General features: G+C 36.8%; 1 protein-coding gene across 2 annotated transcripts; it reads left to right on the top strand.

Moving 5' to 3' along the window:
• The first annotated feature begins 936 nt into the window (after positions 1-936).
• On the top strand, positions 937-14,946 carry LOC139151609 (cerebellar degeneration-related protein 2-like). Of its 2 annotated transcripts, none has more exons than XM_070724522.1 (4): positions 937-1,190; positions 6,352-6,464; positions 7,167-7,315; positions 9,866-14,946. In XM_070724522.1, the coding sequence occupies exons 1-4, from the start codon at positions 1,067-1,069 to the stop codon at positions 10,785-10,787; spliced, it is 1,308 nt and encodes a 435-aa protein (XP_070580623.1). In that variant the 5' UTR covers positions 937-1,066; the 3' UTR covers positions 10,788-14,946. The 2 variants fall into 2 exon arrangements, with proteins under 2 accessions (XP_070580623.1, XP_070580624.1); XM_070724523.1 differs by lacking the exon at positions 937-1,190 and adding an exon at positions 4,792-4,972.
• The last annotated feature ends 7,105 nt before the right edge of the window (positions 14,947-22,051 follow it).

The raw sequence follows: 22,051 nt of genomic DNA, 5'->3' as shown, positions 1-22,051 counted from the left end.
AAATGCAATCTCCAGAAATAAAAATACAATGTGAGTGCTGAACAGACGAGATTCATGTACAGATGCTGTCTCTGGCAGGACACTAATGAACTTTTGATGCATTTCCGATTAATTTTTGTTCCTACATGTATATTGATACCCCACACGCACAGTTTGTGTGTGTCCATATATACAAGCCATAATTTTGCCGCCCCTTACTTAAATTTTGAAATTTTCTCTGATAGCTTCTTACAAGTCAAACACTTCACTTGATATTTTGTTTAAACAGGGGATTAAGGACATTCGCATGTAACGGATTTATAAAATCAGTTCTGTGATTGTCTTAAAACTTTCATTAACAAATGCCGACCGTAAATCCGTATGAATCGCTAGCCCATCTTTAAAAAATGAAAATATTTAGGGGTCGAATATTATATAGCCAAGGACCCTAAAGATAAAATACACTTAATTTGATTCAAAACTATTTGCATGACAAATGTTCAACTCTACGTAATTAATTAGCCACTAGCTGTTTCGAAAAACCACAGAGGTTTGAGTTTATCAGCGCTTGAAATAGCTGCTCCGTAAAACCGCAAAAGCTGACTGTGTCGGCGCTGTTTATACAAATCACCCAATACTTCTGGCCAAAAATCGTTTTCTGGCGCGGCGTATCGTATTACGAAGAATGAATCACGCAAACCAAGGAGCAGCTTCGGGATCACTTCCGGGTATCGATGGGTGTCAACTCGGCATGGTTGAAACCATTTTGATAGGGACTTTTGACGCGCATACCGAATTTACATTTCAAAGAATACAGCCAAAATAAGGATATATTCCTGTTTTTAGATACGTCTCAAGGGTTTATTTATCTCTTTTCAAATTAAGACGAGGGGATCATTTCTATAAAACGGTAAAATAAAATTATTTTATCAATCTTACCCGCATGACACATGGACTGTACCACCCGCCACGTTAGCACTGGCGCTGTCAAAATTTTGTGAGTCTATCGACTGGGCCGACCAGCTGATGTTGGAAATGAAAACGTCGATCGCTAAAGTGATAAATAACTCATTCTTTTGTTTATCTTATGGCTTGTAGCGTGTACCAGTACACCATGCCACTAGGCCAGCAGTATGACGGCTCTTCTGAAGAGGAGACCAGCGACGAAATTAAGGCGGACGGAGATTTGGCGGATGAATGGTACAACAACGGTAGGGAATTGATTTTGTGCGTATACGGTATACTACGTATAGGTTCGCAGGGTGTGATCGGTTCATGGGATGGAGAGAGTGTTTGTAGTCGTTTGTGGACCCAGGGAACTGTCTGCCCGTAAGAAGCTGATAATGATATAATGCGACAGCGTGGTTACTGTTTTGAAAGTCCTTTATATACAGCCGATAGTATTACGATGTTACAGATATGATTACGAAGTGTTCAAAAACATGCTGCGGTTTCCTTTGCTAACCCTCAGGCCTCATATTAGTCTATATCTTCATGGATTATTTTTTTCCGAAGCTTTAAAGCGCACTGCCCGCACCGTCAAATTGCCTTGACCCCAGAAGCAATAATTACGAAAAAAATATGCAATTAGTAAAAATACATGTCATTGTTACAATGTACATCTGTCATAAAAATTACAACTGCCCATCACACATTTAGCCATCTGTCATGCAAACTAAAGGTGCGTACATAAAAATTATGAAAATCGATAAATTTACATATCAATGAATAAAAAGCCCAGTACCCTTTTGATAAATTGCCAATAAAATTGTAGTAATTGTCAATTACTTCATAAATATTCATTGGAAGTTTAACAAGCTATTGCATGCAGGTTTTTTCATTTGAATTAGTTAACCTTTCCCGACCAGTGTCCGGGAATAAAGCGACTCAATATTCCAGTCTGAACAAGAGAAGAACATATTTCAAAAGTCAAATAAATTTATACTAAAACTTTATTGAATGTTTGATGTTCAAAACTTTCTTGGCAGGTTTTTTCCCATCTTTGGCAATAAATCCTGCATAGGAACTTTCGCAGTTGTTGAAGGCCTGTTTTATGCAATAATCTTTTGATCTATACATCCGATAATATCATTGATATCACATCACAGGCATGATCAGACATGAATGTTTACATTTAAATATCAGTGTAACTTTTGGACTTGCCAGGTGATGTTTACAGTGTTCTACAACGTATGAACATTGAGTTTGTTGATAAAAGAGTCGGTAAAATGCAGCTGTCTAGTTTGAAGTTTCAGCGTAGCCTTAAAGGGGCAGGTTTTTGTCAGCTTTACCTTTGAGCAAACTGACTAACTGTACACAGATTTCAATAGAGAACAAAGGACTTAAATCACATAAACAGTCAATGTCAACAACTACTAATATGAGAACCAGAGATTGAGGACTGCCCCTTTAAGACCTTGCTTTTATTTTTCAGTTCTTGTCAGGAAAGCACATGATAAATTTATTTATAGCCATAAGCATCACTCATCCTCGAAAATTTGACCAAAATTTTGTTAGATTTTGTAGCATTGTACTGGTATAGGAGGGTAGAAACAAATTTAAATGGGGACTAGGTTGGTCATCACATGCTCCTGAGTGTCACATCAAATCTTGGCACAGAGTTGCCAATGTCCAGCTTCCTGTAGATTTCTACGCATGCAGTGCAGCCTGCAGAGCAGAGATATGTGATTCAAGGCTTCCCGTGACCATTTTTTATCCATCATGAGAAACTCTGCTCAAGTGGATGCTTCCTGTGAGAGGCCATCCTATAATTAAAATACTTCACCAATTGAGTAACATTTCCTTCTTGTGTCAGTGCCAGTAAGATGAGAATGGGAACGACATCAATAGTTGTAGTTTGAGAAAATAGTCATGATGTGGCTTTTTGTAAACCTGGGTTTCAGGGATTTGTAGAGCCAGAGAATGACTGTTGTAGTACAAAGATAGCCAATGCTGGCTGGCAAATCTTAATAGTAGATGCTTGAAAGTATATAAACAGCTCACAATCGGACTGTTACATTATCATGATAGTTCCCCAGATGCCAATATTTATATATTTGGTTTTTTTTCTTCAAAAACTACAGAACTTCTTATGAAAGTTTACTTTCACGCTGTGCTACACTTTGCTCTGACTTCAAAGGATTTGATGTCAGTGAAAAGTTCAAACTATTATATTTTCATTCACTCTTTTGCTAGTGTCTGTATATCTTGCCCACAGCATCAAACTTTTTTATAAGTGGGCGGCTTTTCTTGGTGATGGGCAAACAGTGAACCTTGAGTGTTGATGGAGACTGAGTGATTGACAATATTTGAAGATGGTGATAAGGATGACCTATTTTAGGTTAATGAATACCACACCACTCAACTTTGACCAGAATCATCCATCCCTGGCATCCTCTTTGCCCCGTTTCTGTCCATATGGATGTATGAAACCATGTGGCCACTATTGAACAATGAATTCAAAGAGCTTGTATAAAGAGGGTGAAACTAAGTGGTCTCGTAAATAACATCACAACATGGAATATGCCATATTATAGTTTATGATGTCCTTCACCCTAGCACATCACAGTGTAAGTACAGAAAGTCTAGATTTAAGCCGTAGAAAAAAATACCAGACTCAAGGCTGACCTGTAACCTTGGAGTAACATCAGCCTTACACTTTGACCCAACTCAAGGCTGACCTATGACCTTAAAGTAACATCAGACTTCCACATTGGCTGATTTTGTCATTATGGCCGTAGGCAATAGGCAAACGATCATAAAGTTTCACTCCAAACAGTGCATTTTCAGCTCCAAGACTGGTAAGAGAAAGCCCAATATTTCAGGAAAAGTTGGTCATTTTTAGATACGTGACCACAGAAAGAACTAGCACAACTTAAACAGCGGCTGCTAATTGCATTCACCCAAATATAACCATGAAGGGCCTGTACAAATTCACTCATGCTAGTCTACCTGAAATGATGCAATTTGATTAACCCTTTGAGCACCAAAGTCAAAGTTTGTCGCCTTTATCATATAAAAACCAATCAGTATTTTCCTTATTTTTGCTAAAATTTTTACAAGAATACGTAGCCAACGAAATGTGATGTCCATTTGGTTTAAAATTATGAAAACAATTGTATAAAAATTCATAACCTTGGTAAAATGTTGCACCAAAGTTTTTGGCCGGAAAAATTACAGGGCTCAAAGGATTAAAAAGCCATCTACCAATTGAGTACTCATCTGGATTTCAAAGACTTTGGGAATTCCAGTACTTCCTATATAAAGCAGCTACCTATTGTGTATTATATCAAGTAGATGAATGAAAATCATTTAAAAAGCCTTGAAATGACTGAATTTAATTGAGGAAGCAAAAGTTTTGCATGTTACAAAAACTTACTACAGCCTTTTTATAAAATGCTTAAAAATATCGCTGAGATAAATGTTGCCTCTAATTGGTTCACTCAAATTCTTTACAGCAACTTATGTATTTAAGATTTTATTGATTCCTATATATCTTTGAAGGTCTGGAAAACACGTCATATTATTTCTGGAAAAATGGCTAACCACATAAATTGAATATGAATAGCAATTATCCAACGTGATATGTGATGGTATATAGTGTACTATTTTACACATAGGTAAATGAACAGTGCTGTCACAATATGATACAAAGACAACAATAGCATATCCTCCCCTACCCACACCTGTGATAAATGCTGTCATGAAAAAGTCAAAGTTTGTCAATGCTAAATTATGTAAATAGTATTCTGTCCATATTTACATAACAATAGGAATATTTTCATAACAATTTGAGTCAAATTGAGGCTGGTTAATGACACAGTATTCAGGCCAGTGCCATGCCAGTTGTGACAAAGATTGAAGTATGCGGCAGAGCATATGAGACATTCCCGCCATCATTGAAGAACTCTGGTGTAGTGTTTCTCCCGAGATTATGTTACTTATAATCTTCACACCAAGCTGACAATGGATGACCTCAATATGGACCCTAAAGGTTTGCTCAATATTCAATGCCAAATTGAAACACTTGTTTCCATATTGCAAAATTCCATTTGTGCATTTGGACATTGTTTCCTGACCAACCAGTCTGTTTTGGTTTTAATATCATGATAATTTCCATGTGTACAAAACACACATGCAGCAGTTACTGCATTATGCAATGTTGTCGCCCTCTAAAAATCTATCAATTCATCATTTGTGAATTTAGTCCCACCAGACAAGTTTACTTTTTTTAACTCGAAAATGTGGTTCACAGTACTTGGTGAGTTATCTTTGTAGCATGGTGGGACACACTTAATTTCTTTTTAAACTTTCACTTCCACTTAAGCGTACATGAGTGTATGCCCACATGTCCTGTCAGTGGTGTGGTATAAAGCTCCCACTCAGAGAGAAAAAAAAGATCAAACTGGTACTTTTCCAATGTATCATATTATCATGTTAACTGTGCATATTGATTTAGGATTACATCATGGTGAATTGTGTGGGTTGAAGGTGAAATCGTAAAATGTTTGAACTGTGAAATGTTAAAGTTAGATCAGACTAGACGTATCTCTTTAATAATTCAATGGTGTAGAGTTTACTCTGTGCTTTTGTGTTTTATGTGACTGAAACATGGCCTCTCATGGCCACAGTGACATATGTTGTGTAAGTAAATTAGGGGAAAAAATACTGAGATATTCAGCACACAGCTTTAGTGCAGCTGAATTTTGAAAAGCTATTTGTGAAAATGACTAGTAACAATTTGATGAGATCTTGACTACTGATAATTGGACAAAATAATTAAGACAACCTTATTCCACTTTGTCAACTCAAAATCTACTTTGACCTTGTTGCTCTTATGTGATTCAATGCTACAAGATTTGTCCTTTTCAAGAGGGATAAGTGGTCCTGGGCACAGTTCTCCATCAAGGACCACTTTTGTACCAAAAGAACTCATTTTGTGAGTTGGTCAGTGTATGTATGTCAGGAGAGTTGAAGCTCGAGATCTACGTAGTCATCATTGTGTTCTGTCTGTGAAATACAGTGTATCTTCTGCAATCGAAATCATGTGAGAATGTCAATTTGTCAACACAGCGCTGTGTGTGTATGTTTGTAATGTCTCATGTTGCCACTGACAACTGAATCTAAGCTTTGACTAGAAATTATTTGTCAACAATAACATTACATATATTACGTAACACCTTTTGTCAATAATAATGATTTCATAATGCTTTATAAATCTACATGCTTTAGTGAAAAGTAGAAAATGTATCTATGTCCTTGAAAAAAATCGTGAAAATATTATCAAAAGTTGAAGCAACTGGGTCTTCAATATGATACATGGTGTTAAGTTTGCAGTTAATCACTATTCTTACAAACATCTGTATCTTACAGACTTACAGCTAGCAGCAGAGCTGGGCAAAACTCTACTTGAAAGAAACCGTGAATTGGAGACAAGCTTGATCCAAGCGCAGCATGTCAACGAAGAACATACTCAACATATCATGGTAGGTTTTTTGCTCATTTTGATCTTTGCCAGCCGGCAAGTCAAATATTTAAACATGGTGTTCGCATTATGCAAATTCCACTGTAATAAATTATTACAACAGAGAGCTGCCAACAGGAATTTAGGAAATGTAATTTCTGGAATCAAATTTCTAATTTGACCCTTTCACCCCTATACTTTGTACAACCCCATTGTTATTGATGGAGTGGTTGGAACTATTCACTAGAAAGTGGGGGTGTAAGGCTTATCAATTTTGACTTCATAGTGATGGATGAACCTCTCATGAAAAGGGCTATCAACCATCTTTTCAAACCAAATGTCTTCTTACAAAGAGGTAGATAAGATGGAGAGTTATTTATCCTTTATGATGTAGAAGGTTAGAAATACTTAAAATTCAATCAGCCCCGTTAGAAGTGATTTTAATTTCTGGAGTCAAATGTCAGACATAAGATGATTTGGACAAAACATATACACTTGCGTGAATTTTGGTGTAATTTTCCAAAATTATACCAAAATATTTTTTAATAAGATGTCATTTTGGGAGTCCCTCATTGAAGAAAAATATTGACTGTAAGACCCTCTACAAAAACACACTCTCAACTGAAGGAAAGTGATCTGTTCTAAACACTTTATTTTACTGCTTTCAACAACTTACCAGAGAATTTTGTTTTGTTTCTTTTTGAAAAAAATCTTTTTTCTTCAGCATCTAGAGAAACAACTGAATCTACTGAGAGATGCGTCAGAAAGCAAAGCAAGACTGTACGAACAGTTAGACTACAACATTCAAGAGATGGAAAAAACCAATCAGAAGTTGCAACATGAATCAAGGACAGACAAACAAAGAATTCAGAGGTGGGTCATTGAGAACTCTGATGTATGTCACAAAGTTCACTGCAATGAGCAGAGAGCATATCAAATATAATGGCAATAGATTATCACAGAGATCTGTGTCACAGATTATATTACTGAGATATGGAATGGTCACTACAGAGCTATTAGAGCTGCAGATCAACATTTATAGATTCAGGCCGCCAAGTGAAGTAGGTCACATATAGGTGAAAGGTGAAAGGTCACTGAATGCAAAATATATTAGGAAAGATTTGCCATGGAGTAAGTTTAAAGGTCATGTATATGAGTTACTTTATTAAAGGGCCCATGACATGATTTCCAAAGTTTTTATTTTTTCCCTTCAAAAACTCAGCTAGGGGACCTGTCTATGGATTGCATATTGTGTCAGTTCTGAAAGACGTGCGAGAAGGACGAAATTTGACTCCTTTTTCATGCCTGGTGATCAGGGGGCCTCTTCCTACCCGAGCCAGGCAGCGGCATTAGCATATTGACCAACATGTACAATTGACGTCATTTGTGGCACGCTATTGTCACTAAAGTGTATTTAGCGGTTCTTGCATAAATTAAACCACAAATAAAGTCAGCTATATAAACAGTGCTCACAGACGCCCAGTAAACACTGGCAAGGAAGCAACACCGGCGGTCCAGCTGCATAATATCAAGTTGCTTCCAGCGAGGACAGTTTTGACCAGAATTCAGAAAGTGATTTCGAGGGGAATTAGCTTGAAGGCGCATAGGCAACCCTAGGCATCCGGGACAAGTGGTTCCAAATCAGAGTCAGATTCTGACTCTGAAGAACAAAGCGTGAGCGGACAAAGCAAGAATGCTCGGGACAGAATTGAAAGTACGATGAGGCTACGTTTCATTTCTTTGTATGAAGTAGACAGTATCAGTCTTAGTTTAATCTTTTCACGGTTGGATTTGTTTTATAAAAGTAGAGCAATCCCGCGCCCGAGTCTTTCGATTCAATGCATTGCATATTGTAGCTGCAGTACTAAACCGTATACTCTCGGTGCACTGTGACAGTTTTCCCGACGACCTCAGTTTCGGACATTCAATCACATGCTGTTCGTTCGACTCACTTCGGTCCGTAATGATAGCATTTTACAAGTTGTATGACCTCATATTAAGTCAAGTGATGCTGCTGTCCTGTTTTGGATAGTTTGTTTAGTAGAAGCTATTTTGGGCTATACAAATTTGGCGAAGTTAGCTAGACCATACGATAAAAGGTGCCGAAAGCAACATATGTCCGGTAGGTAAACGCCAAACACGTCGAAGTATGGTTATGTCGTCTACTAAACGTAACTAATTATCAGGAAATATTTACATTCAGTTTTTTTAACACATCAAAAATGAAAATTGGGATTTTGAAGTTTCAAACTATCAAAATTTTGCCGCTAATCACTTTCCAAATATGACGTCCGATCACTGCGATAGCAGTCCGATTACTACGCACTCAACACGGGGTCAAAAAATTTGCAAGTTGACCCCGTAAATACCACTTCTGTTGCGTTAACAATTTGAGGATAAATACAAAAAGGTTCAAATGGTATGGTAATAAGAATTCGTAGTGCTCGTCATTTATGAAAACGGCTTTGGGCGAAATTCACATACCCTTTCCGAAAATTATCACTCTGAGTGTAGCTGTGTTGGACGTCGACCTTTGACAGAACTATCATTTCCTTGGAGCACGAGACAAATGGTGCAATCGACCCATGTTCCCGTGCATTTTCGGAGCAAATGAATCCTGAAAAAAGTGACGTGTTAGGCCTATTTTGTACATGTTTTGATGAAGAAAAATAAAGAAAGCTTGTCGCCGCCTTGTCGGGTCGCCATTTTGAATCGCCGTCTTCACCGTTCACGATTGTGTAGAGACAGGAAGCTTCCTGCCGCACAAATGTTTCCCGATGAATGACAATGAGACATCGACTGTAATCCTTCTTGGAATGTTTATTTCGTATATTTGGCACGAAAGCATAGTACACCTAATCACATAGCCTTACAAGTCATTTTAATTTCTGTCATGTTAATTTACTCGATCGGCGAGGCGATCTGCCGTAGGCGACATGTGACCGTTGGTGATTTCCTGAAAGACCATGCTTACAATGTTTTCTCGTGCGTTGCGAGCTGGGTGTGCGTTCTGAGCAAAGGAAGCCCTTGCCTCATACGGACATGAGATTGCGAAGGTGTGAAAGACTGTTTGCCCGTATTAAGATAAGTCGTCGGCTCAACTTCGAAAAGCCGAAAAAAGTCGAACGAATTGGGCTAGGGGTACACGCCCACCCGTAACTTTTACTTGCGTTTTATCTGGACAAGGGGGACGATACGCAATGCAAGACAGTGACGTAGGCTAACTTCAAGACCCAAACAGTGATTTTACGTTTGGTTGTATGGGGCATGTCATAGGCCCTTTAAGATATCGGTCATAGAAGAGATATTAGAATGAATCGATTAATATCACCCAACGGGTCTGCAATTATAAACTGTATGTTATTTCCTGTGATTACAAACTAAGATGTCATATTTATATTCTCTCTCACTCTTAAATGACAGATTGACTGAAACAGTTGACACACTTGAGACAAAGATTGAAGAACAAACCAGCAGGATAGAAGAAATGAAACTTGTTGAGAGAGAACGAGCTCGTGAACGGAGGAAAGCGCAGAGCCTGCCGCGGGAAATGGACTTAGCCAAGAGTCGGAGGTACTACAGCACAACTCATCTTGAAAACCAGGAATCCAGACTCCAAGAAGAGACAATTCAGCAGAAAAGCACCATCAGGTATTTGCGGTCGCGGCTGGGCGCGGAGAAACGCAAGCAAGACGAACTTGAAATTGAGCTGTCGGTCCTGTATCAGGAAAATGAACTGCTGCAAGAGCACATTAAAAAAATCCAACTCAAGGCAGAGGAGGAGAAGAACCTGGAAGAGGAGTTTGCCGAAGCAGAGTACAGCAGCCCACGTGGGTGCAAACACTGTCACAAACTGCTGACCAGAAGCGGTGACAGAAGTACTTTTGCAGATTCAGGTGCATCGTATGAATCAGACGACTCGGACGCGATAGAGTGGGACACCTTTGTTCCCGTACACACAAGTCCGCCGCAGACCCAAGACGGCAACAAAGAAGAGAAAAAGTCTGCCTCTGAGATTTCTCTTTTTGGAGAGCTTGACGCACAATACCACGACCTGATGGAGAAATACAACAATTTACTCCAGCACAGTAAGCAGGTATCGGCGTCTGAGGGCGCTGCGGCAGCAGGCGGTACTGCTTGTAAGACGGTACAGACGGCGCCGATGCAGGAGAAGCGGAGATCATTAATTTTGGACTTGGCGAAAATGAAAGACCAAGAAGCGTCACAGACCGAGGACAGCAGCTCAGGGAAAAACTCACCAGAGTATAAGAAACTCTTCAAAGAGATCTTTGAAGTGTTGAGAAAATCAAAGGTCCAGATAAATAACAGTGGAAGCAAAAAGTGAATTTCTATCTGATGTGTGTGAACTTTATGTGTGCATGCTGTAAGTTACTTATAATCTTAAATGTGTATCGCATCAAAGTACATCTGATCTGGTTCACTTGCAGATGTTTGTGTTGTATTCACATTTCCTTAACAACTGTGAAAGTTGGTGTTACCATTGCTGCTTCACTTTATACATGTCAACAAGACTTGTTAACAAAACTCATTTCTGAACAGTAATTAATTTTTATTTTGCATTGATTGAATTGTATCCATAAAAATCAACTCAAAAGGTGCCACAATGTGTCCAAAACAGTGACTGACAGGAACGCACAAACCATCAAGTATTGATGATGTGTTTGTAAGCCAAAGAAATTTTGAAGAAATCTATGAAATGCTTGATGTTAGTAAGACACAGATGATTCAAATTAGTAATGTTTATGCTGTACTAAAAATATATACCACATTTAAATCATCTTTTTAAGAAAAATTCTTCTACATAGAAAATATAAGAATATAACAAAATTTCTATCTTGAGTTCAAATTTTTTTTGAAATAATGAATCTGCTGTGTGTAAGTTTACCAAATGTAATAACACTGAACAAAAACCTTCTACTTTTAGATAACAACTGCAGAAATTTTCAAGAATTTAACTCTTTCACCACTGGTTTGAACTAATCCCATTGTTTCTATGGTAAAGTTGGATCTGTAGAGAGGGAAACAGGGTGAAAGAGTTAAAGCCAACGACGACAAGGTGCAACAATCCATGTGCAATATACCAGTAGGCACCTTACACTGAAGTAACAATTTTTATCACATCACACCCATTCTTGTAAGAATTGCATTGGCTTGGAGGTGTCATGTGAAAAAAAACACATTATTTTAATACATCACATTTGCCACTGTGTTGCCATTGTACGTTTGTGATGCAGATATTTGAATTTCAACTTACTGTTGCTGAACATTGGATATTATTTTAGTCACTGTATTATGTCAGATATTACCCGTAATGGTGGTACAGGAAAAATCAAAATTGATTTGCTTTTAATCCTCCCAGCAGTCAGTCATTTAAATATTTTACAGAGAAATGGTTTATTAATTTTACTGACAACCTTGGATCAACTGGTATTTCAACCCAAAATACATTCTAACATAAATTGAAAAAAATTAAGTCATGCAATATACCGTATGCAATTTGTTATTAATATACCGGCATAGTTTCAGTTCATAAAATGCATACAAAAATACAACATTTCTAAAAATAGCTGATTAAGGCTTTTACAGCAGGACATGACATTTGTACTGGTACGCATGGGACTGATAAGATATTTTGCTGGTACACTTTTTCTCACTAATTTACATAACAATGTTACGTCCGGGAGATGTTAGGGGTGAATCCATATCTACTGGCACAATAGTGTGCATGTGAAATAGGTGATGCTGACAGCATTTGTACAAAGAATAGGGGCAGCATTAAATTAAAAAAAAAGCAGTGAGTCACTATGAGACACACTGTCTAAAAATAAAATTTATTGAAGCAAGTCATACTCAAAATGAGTTAAAATTGACATGAAATACCGGTATAACCAGTGAGTCACATGGTTTTAAGGTAATTTACATCGCTGAATCAAATTATCATGACGTGTACTGACCAAGGTTGATTTCATGTGTACACCAGAGTGACAATACTGTACTGATGTCTCCAAGGCCATTCAGTTATAAGAATTTTAAATGGGTGAAATCAGGCTGTATTTGAAATAACAGTCCACCGTTAATACCAGTTTTAATGGATAATTTCCATGACAGTCTGCTACTTTTGGTCTTTCCTGGTTGTCTTGATAGTTTGTCACACTTACTTGTATCTGACTGTGTCCTGTGATCTACTTAGTTTCCTGGATTGTTCGCATTCACACCACCAGCCAATCAGCAACCTCTTTACATGTATTTATCTTAAAGTATCTTAAAAGAATTCAGCTGTATGGTTGTCCCCCTTTCATCTTTTTTTTTCTGACAATGAAAAGACAAACCAACCAATCAGCAATCACTTTACATTTATTTAATATGAAATATTTTGAAAGAATTCAGCTGTATGGTTGTTCCCCTTCATTTTTTTCTGACAATGGAAAGACAACAAAGACTTTCACTGAGAGTTCCTTTATTACAATATATTCATGATGATGGCAATTTTATTTTATATTTACCAGATACAAATTAAAAGTTTGTTATATTTAAGACTGTCATGAATAACTTGCTGTGAAATCACAATCTCCGTCTCAGAAAAGTCAAGCTTTATGAGTATTTACGGAAAAATAGACACAACATTTTACAAGTGAGAACCCGAATTAAGAGTACTTTTTCAATATTACTGCTTACTTGCCTGGGAAGGGAACTGATGTTTTTCATATAAATGTGTTCTTCAAGTGAAATGGCGTGTTGCTAGGCTACAATGGTGGTCAATAAATATTTGCAATAGTAGGGTATTAGCAGATACTTGTATAGAGTAGTTGTGGTGTAACCTTACGTAAAATACATAGTTACTGGGAAAAGTTCTAGTCCTGATTATATTTTCGTTGAGATTTGTTTCGGATTTGAGTACACGTCAACTTGTATATTTCTACATAAAATGCATGATTATCAGGCCACAATATATTCTCCACAGGTAAAAAAAATCATAACTTGATGTGCATACTCCAACAATAATCAATGCGCTTTGCATAAATGAATATATTTATTTTCGAAATTGAGCATTAGATTATTATTTCACAACCACTGTCAAGATGTTCTGTTCAAACATTCAGATTGCTTGGTGACATCCTTTTATCCCATGATATTTGTAATATTCCTATTGTTTCTAGCATGACATAAGGCCATACCATTTGGTTGGCAGGGAGGACAGGTCAGAAAATGATGGCATTTTGGCATTCATTCAGTGCTCTTATTTCATTTACTTCTATTATATTGTTGAGTTTTATTTACAAGTATAAGCTTTGAAAAATGTTTTTTTCTTTATTGCACCGACTTGTATTTTTTAAGTTTTGCATGTATTTATTCCCACATCAAGCATTCAAAAACCAAAAGAAGCCGTTTGCTTGCTTGCTATGAAATAAAAATGAATTTTATTGTCCAGTACATTGATATCTGAAAAGTAGGTCTACATATGAAATACTGCAGAAATGTTTTTTCTTTCACAGATATTTGTATTTATTTTTTTCAACAATGCTTTGTGGAAAGACTTACAATTTATTGTAGAGCTAGGTGATGATGCATATCAGATACCTATATATCCTTAGCAATAAATGGCCTTACAACAGTGTGATGTCTTTGATAAAATATTGAATATATGGTCTGGATGTCCATAAAAAAATAATGGGGGATTTTTACCCCATGATTAGTTCAGGCAATGATAAGACTGATAGGTAGATCAGATAAGGTCAGGTCATTGTGATCATCACCAAACACACACTACAAAATGGCAACTCCGACATTTCATAGTACTTGAGGTTGCCAAATATTTGGGGAAACCATCACACAATAACAGTCCTTGTTTCCCCAAGGTGTTATAGGTCAAACTTCACCTGTTGAATTTAAGTTGATAGCTATGTCCAATCACCAGTGGTCTTGTTGTTCAAACTACCTCCGACATGTTTAATTGAACTAGATTTATCAGTCACCTGATACCTATTGTAGGCCAAATATCAGTGTCTATTTTTGAAATGTCTAAATTACTCTGAATATAATTCAGTCATTTTGACCTTGAATTTGTACCATTTGTAAAGGTGTCAGGGGTAAAGCAACATTGAACTTGGCCGGAAGTCTGTTAATGTATCTTTTTACTGAACTATTCAGTTTAGTGGGCTATGATTGAGGTTGTGTTTACCATATCAGAGACTTTGTAAGCCTATCTTGCTTTTATCTCACTGAACTTTTCACAAGTTCAACCTCTATATAACACAACTCGTGATGTCCAGATACCACTTGTGTTGAGCTGTGCATCTTTGAACTCTTATTACCACACAGTGTGAATTGTTAGCCATTGGCTAATTAAGCCATTTTATAGTTTTAATGGAATCTAATCCACTAGGACATGTAATTTCATGTTTCAGAGCACAAAGAAATTGTACTCTAAATAAAGCATGTTTTTTAAATTTGAATATTAAAAAAAAATTATCAATCCACCGTCATTAGCTGTATTGATATATGGCTATGTTATTGTGTACATTAGAGTATTGAAGCAGTGAATCATATCAATTATGTCTTTGTCAAGTCTGGTGTGTTTTCTGTGTATGATATGTACCTATTCTGCATACCAGTATTTGGTTGGATTCTCTTTGCCTTTTGCAAAGATATAATGAAGGCAGTGTGTTCAACACTACCCCGTGTAGTTGAGGCTATCAGCTAGCAAATTGGTCCATTCACTATGTGAATAAATGCATGCAGACCTGAAAATCCCAAATTGAAAAAGTCACTTCTTGATTTGTACAATACTCCAGTTTCACTAGTGCACCCAGAACAAAGATAGCTTGTTCCTTAAAAGTAGGAATTTTCTACGGTTACTGACACACCTCTGTTTTCGTGAATATAGTACTTTTAACATGAACATATATGCAGTGAACAAGTAATTATTATTGTGGATTGCTGAGCACGATTGCAAAGTAAATGAAGTTATTATCACTTTTAAGCATGCTTTGAATTTAAGAATTTAGCAGAATTGAAAATGGCACTAAATGTATGTCCAAACTGGGGGCCCAACAGTCAGCTATATAAGATGTGTAAACCTTTTATGTCGTAAAACTGTTTTGTTCCCAGGTAAATAGAACACCTGTTATTACACCTATCATACAATCATAGACACTGAGTAAACAAAGACAACAGCCTGAAGGTTTCTCTGTCTCTCCTGTGTTTCCAGGACATCACTTGCAGATGACGCATTCACATAGAAGTTGTACTGATAACAATTCACATTCATAGTTTAGTGAGAACCATATCAAACAGCTATGTCAATAGAAACCCATGAAACCAGGCCATCTAGAAAAACCATGCATGGCTCAGGAATAATTAGAATGTCTGGGATTGTGTAGAATAATGAAATTCATAGTCGGCTTCGCCTGACAATTAGTGTAGTCAAATGGGATGAGAAGCCAAAGAAATCCATCCTATCAAACAAGTTGTTGAATTTTATTTTCGTTATTATATGACGGGACTACACCACAGCATGAAGTATTTGTTGGACACCATAAGGTGGATCCCAATGTCTGGAGCAGAGTCAGATTGACTTCCCATTTTGACACTTAAAAGCAGTCGCCATGACGCATATTCTATCTCTGTACTGAACACTTAAAACAAGCCTACATGATGGTGTGTATAGGGTTCAAGCAATCTTCATGCTCTTGAAAGGTTCATTCACCTTATTCTTTGATGAAAAAGTCATAAATCATGATTTACAGGTCGCAGATGGAGTTGATATTAAAATTTCCCTCGGTTTGAAAAGTGTCAGTGCTCATGATTTATAGACTCTGTACGGACATAAACAATTCTGACCCTTGATCTGTTTTTTTCGAAGCATTTGTAGATTTTGCTGTACAAGTGACCTCTATGGTTTTGCTCAGTCTGCACGAGTTTATGAAAAAATCATGATAACGTGACTCTAGGAAGAGGATGCAATGACCTTTGACACATTGCATTGAGCATAAATCTTTTTCACTTCAGGGGCTTGAGTGTATATGTACTGGTGGGGTTTAGACTGCAGCATCTTAATATTTGAAAACCGTATACAAACCACATTGTAAAGCGGGCACACCAACTGCCATGTGTGCAAATTTGAGACCAGTTTTGTGTATAGCGCTCGGGGAAGATGCCAGTTTGAAATTAGAGAAATTCTATTACGTATCCACTAAAATGACGTCACATATATTCTTCATGATCGTCAATTATTACTGGAAAAAGAGTATGTATAATGTATGCAAGGCAACAAGATTATACCTAATACAAGTAATGAGATGATCCGAATGTTCAACTCATTCTCTGAAATACAAAAAATGACTGACATTGTAAGCGCAAACTTCATGATAATTTAGTAGAGAGGTTCATTCACATTGATAGTTAGGAGGATAAAGTATGTGAAATATTATTTTAGTTTCTTTCCCAACATTCATAGCTCTAAACAAATTTTCGTTGATATATTCTGCCAATCCCTGAGAACGTTGTTGAGCAAGGAAGTAATTGATTGATTCTTAATGCATGCGTTTGCCATTGGGGCTCAAAATCTGTTCAGGCTTGATGAATAAAAACTGAAATTTGATGTTTTATACTATAGGATTTTATTTAAAAAGCTGCATGGTATATGGTATATGTGATTCATCACATCATATCATACCACTGCATTGTAGACGACATCCACCAGGTTTATAACCCATGCATCAAAAAGAAAATCAACCTGAAAGATGATACATTGCAATTGATCTTTAATCAAAGTGAAAAGAAAAACTGTAATGGAAATGAAACTATAAATACTGACTTTTGGATTGAAATTGGACGAGCAGAAATATACCCACAAGTGCACAAGCTGTATTGTGAAATAAATACTTATCTCTTTTTTCTTGGTCTTCCCTTGGTACCACTTTGCTACCACTTCTTAGTATTTAGAGAGTTGATTGGACCATTATTGGGAACTAAGTTTTTGCTATCTTGGATTCTTAATTTCTTGCTACATCAACCTAGTTTGTTTTGTTAATTGTTTATGCTTCTTGTTTCAATAGCTATCATTGCAGTTCCTTGTACAGGAACACTACGATTTTTTTTATACGGTTTGGCTCCATGTAGTTCATGGAGGAAACGTAACTTCCCATACTCCAGCTGAGCTCACATTCTCAATACATGTCACCATGCACACACACATATACACAAGAATCACCACAAACACAACAGCAAAATACTATGATCCACTCACTCATTGACAGTAACAATGCAAACTAAGAGATATTGTGCCAACGGACTGCATACTGTACATTTAACTATGCTTTTGGCAAATGACAGACCGTAAGACATTCACTGGAAGAAGGTCTACAGGAATAACTATTTGTACTGTTAACTCCCTGGGTGTCAACTCAGCCATGCACACCTACTCATTTCTGTTGGTGATCGATGAAAAGCGCCCTCAACGAGCAACTGTTTTGTGCGATAGTGAAGTACTAGTGCAACATGGGAAGTGAAAAATTAAACCATATCAGCTGAAAAATATGGCTTAAATTATATATTTTCTCCTTTCCCGTACACATTTATCTTATATTGATGACCAGGTAGTACAAAATATTACACGAAATCCCTTAGATCACTCTATGTACACCCCTGTGATTGCTACATAAAAATATTGCCATTTCATGCAGCAATCACAAGGCTGAGCCACAATCCAGCCATCACTGTGGCTGAGCATAACTGAGCCAAACATCCATGAGTGTGTTTATTGTTGCTTGATTATTTTCCTTCAGTTTTCCTGTTGACTTCAATCAAGCATTATCTACTATACAATACAACTGACACATTCCTATCATTGAGGTTGGCTGTCTTCAATCAATCTTATATACGGATATACAAAAATAATCTGCAGTCACGCAAGGCAACCTTCCTTGTTTAGTTTGTTGGACTAGGTATTCATGGAGTGATATTTCACTGTTTCCTGAGAAAATTTTCCAAAAAACAGTTGACTCTATAAGATTCACTTTTGATGTCTTAGTTTTTCCTCCTTCAGCCCTAACAAGTTTGATTTTACTACTTAGTCATGCACCATGAGTGTGAAAATTCACAGCTGTGGAACACAGATTTCATTTGCTACTTGATTTATTTCTGTATGTCAAATAGATACAGATATACATGTACTTTATGCTTGGACTGTACAATTGGATATCTTGTAATGGAAAAAACTGTACACTCAAACTATACAAAAACAACATACTTTTTTACTTAAGGTAGGATGCACCTCCAGGACAGATATTCAGACTCTTTTAAAACACTTTTTTCGTTCCAGCTTGTCGGGGCTCCTTTTGAAACTCTTGGACCAACCAAGGTTTCGACCCGCTAATTTTTCGTGAAAATTGAGAATTTAAATTGTTCCCCGTAGAGTTAACACTGGGATAATGGTCACACTGAATTTCAATTATCGGTATAATTTGTTCCCATTGTGCCAAAATTTGCACGGTGGTCCCTGATTTTTATTCTTGATTTTGAAAGAGAACCGTTTAAGTTTTGTTGAAAAAAGTCCGAGCAAAAGTTTTAAGTCTTTTGATTTCGAGGCACACATTACCCTAAGACATTGAAATTAGCCTCTCATCATGATCTAAATTCCTGTATGATTTATCCTACACAACGTAGAAATGTACAAAAAGTCACCATCATGATAAATTTTCAGTCAAATAACATTTCAACTGATATATCTGCATCACATTCCATCAAGAAGTATGAATTCTTTTGAAAAAAAATTTGCATTTACGGCAGTTTTTATATTGCTACAGACAACTAGAAATGGAAAAAAAATCATAGAGTATTTGTCATAGAAAAGAGCATCCTACTCAGATAAGTGTCAGCCATGAAAGACTTAAACTGTAAAGAATACATTTCAAATATCTATATTTTACATTCCCCTGAGCTGTCATGCCTATTAGAAAGATTCTATTTCGCCCTGAGCCACAAGTCAGAAATTACGATATATCTCAGTGTTAAAATGTTCTTGCATGCATATTTTTTTATTGCAATCAAAGTAGACAAATTATAACTTTGAAGCTTGAGGATACATGATTACTTGACTCCCAATAGTCATAATTTGGAGAGCTGAACAAGGCTTTAGTCGTTGCTCATATAACTATTTCTTAAAAAACTAGGTCTAGTGGAGAATTGCTGATTAAAGCAGACTTTCTGTGGTTGTGTTTGGGGGCGAGCATTCAGAGGAGACTTATCTTACAACTAGCAATGACCTTCTGCCAGGCTTCTTTAGCACTACAACAATTGTGTTACACCTATTAGGTGTTAAATACACAATAGGTAGAGAGACATAAGGGATAGATACATTGTTATGATTCACAATTCACTGATTGTCATCAAATATGATCATTTGTATTGCATCATGTCATTTTGAAGAAAGAAAGATTATATATTGACGGCAATTATTTTAAATTTTATGCAATTCCTAGAATTGACACACATTATCAGCATGTAGTTGCTGCTTCACCCACAGAAATTATTTGCAAAATTATGTTTGTAACTTTCTGAAATTCTAACTTACGATTTGTAACTCTATATTTAAAGTCTTCAACAAGGATGAGACTCTTGTCGATACCAATGCATGATTGTGTCAAATTATTTAGTGTATTGCTTTAAGTGACAAGCTAAATACTTTGTTACCATGAAGTAGGTGTCAGCTTTGTCTGCAGGAATAGAAATTCTGATTCCTGCTTTAAGGTAGAATGCGCCTCGGGGACAGCCATTCCAACTCTCAAACTTTCACAATTCTTTTCTGATCTATCACTTGTGGGGTGGGGGGGGGTTATTTTGAAACTCTTGGTGTAAGAAAAATTTTTACTGTCCTACTCTTTCGAAAATGGAAAATTTTTCTCCATTGAGTTAACATAGGGATGGTAGCCATTTTGAATTCAAAATATCACTAAATCTTGGGTAATTTGTTTCTCTAATATAACAAGTCATTGACAATGACATAGTCCCCACTTGTAATAGGGGTATAAGTCTTGATGGGGCAGGGAAATGTGGTCATTAAGAAGTATCACTGAAGTGTATATGTTGAGATCTAAGGGTACATAGGTCTTTGTCGTTGTTCCCAATTTGAAACACATGAGGCATGTCTAAATTATGGTTCTAAATCGGGAAAAAAGATCAGACCTCTAACTGTATTGGCCAGCCAAGAAATACATATGCGCATAATAATGAGGTACAAGATGTGACATCTTAAGGTCTAATATCCTATCAGAATTGGAGGGTATAGATATAAAGGACATAGCACTTGTGGTTACGTATTTATCGACATAAAGATATATTTCAGGTCAAAGGTCATCGAGGTCACATGACATTTGGTCAAAAAACTTCTATCCTATAGTTATCCCTATCAAAAAAATTGTATTGCTAAGTTATCCCTATATACCAAAAATCAGACATCCAGCTCTATGGGCTTGCTCAGAATTAGATATATGCATAATTAATGAGGTACAGTATGAAGCATCATAAGGTCTCCCATCATACCATATATGAAGGGTGTACCACGTGTGGTTACTGACTTATGGACAAATATGTATATTTGAGGTCAAAGGTCACCAAGGTCACGTGACATTTTGAAAAAAAAAATTGTATTGCTTAGTTATCCCTATATACCAAAAATCAGACCTCTAGCTCTATTGACTTGCTCAAAATTAGATATGCACAGAATTAATGAGGTACAATATGTGGCGTCATGAGCTGTCCCATTATACCATATATGAAGGGTGTACCACGTGTGGTTACTGACTTATGGACAAATATGTATATTTGAGGTCAAAGGTCACCAAGGTCACGTGACATTTTGTAAAAAAAAATTGTATTGCTAAGTTATCCCTATATACCAAAAATCAGACCTCCAGCCTCTATTGACTTGCTCAAAATTAGATACGCACAGAATTAATGAGGTACAATATGTGGCATCAAGAGCTGTCCCATTATACCATATATGAAGGGTGTAGCACTTGTGGTTACTGAGTTATAGAGAAATATGTATATTTGAGGTCAAACGTCACCAAGGTCACATGACATTTTGAAAAAAAATAGTATTGCTAAGTTATCCCTATATACCAAAAATCAGACCTCTAGCTCTATTGGCTCGCTCAAAATTAGATATGCACATAATTAATGAGGTACAATATACGGCGTCATAAGCTGTCCCATCATACCATATATGAAGGGTGTAGGACTTGTGGTTACTGAGTTATTGACAAATATATATATATATGAGGTCAAAGGTCACCAAGGTCACATGACATTTTGTCAAAATATCTGAGATATCTGCGTGAACGGATGAACTCATGGATGGACTCACGGATGGACATGACCCAATCTATAAGCCCCCTGGACTTCATCCGTGGGGACTAAAAACTGTGTCACTCCATCCTTTTTGCAATATGAATACGATGAGAAACTAAATTTTTATTTTTCTTGGCCTTATACATGGGAGTCTATGGACTGCCTTATACATGGGAGTCTATGGACTGCCTTATACATGGGAGTCTATGGAGACTGCCTTATACATGGGAGTCTATG

The sequence above is a fragment of the Ptychodera flava genome, chromosome 15, assembly GCF_041260155.1.
Source record: "Ptychodera flava strain L36383 chromosome 15, AS_Pfla_20210202, whole genome shotgun sequence".
Classification (NCBI taxonomy): Eukaryota; Metazoa; Hemichordata; class Enteropneusta; family Ptychoderidae; genus Ptychodera; species Ptychodera flava.
Note: the sequence above shows the minus strand (reverse complement) of the source record. Positions and strands in the feature narration are given on the sequence as shown.

What these genes read in the sequence shown, in the direction of transcription:
- LOC139151609 (XM_070724522.1), top strand. Translation starts at nt 1,067, where the DNA reads ATGGCTTGTAGCGTGTACCAGTACACCATGCCACTAGGCCAGCAGTAT. An exon ending in AACATACTCAACATATCATG is followed by an intron (nt 6,465 to 7,166) that starts GTAGGTTTTTTG and finishes TTTTTTCTTCAG; the next exon opens with CATCTAGAGAAACAACTGAA. An exon ending in GACAAACAAAGAATTCAGAG is followed by an intron (nt 7,316 to 9,865) that starts GTGGGTCATTGA and finishes CTTAAATGACAG; the next exon opens with ATTGACTGAAACAGTTGACA.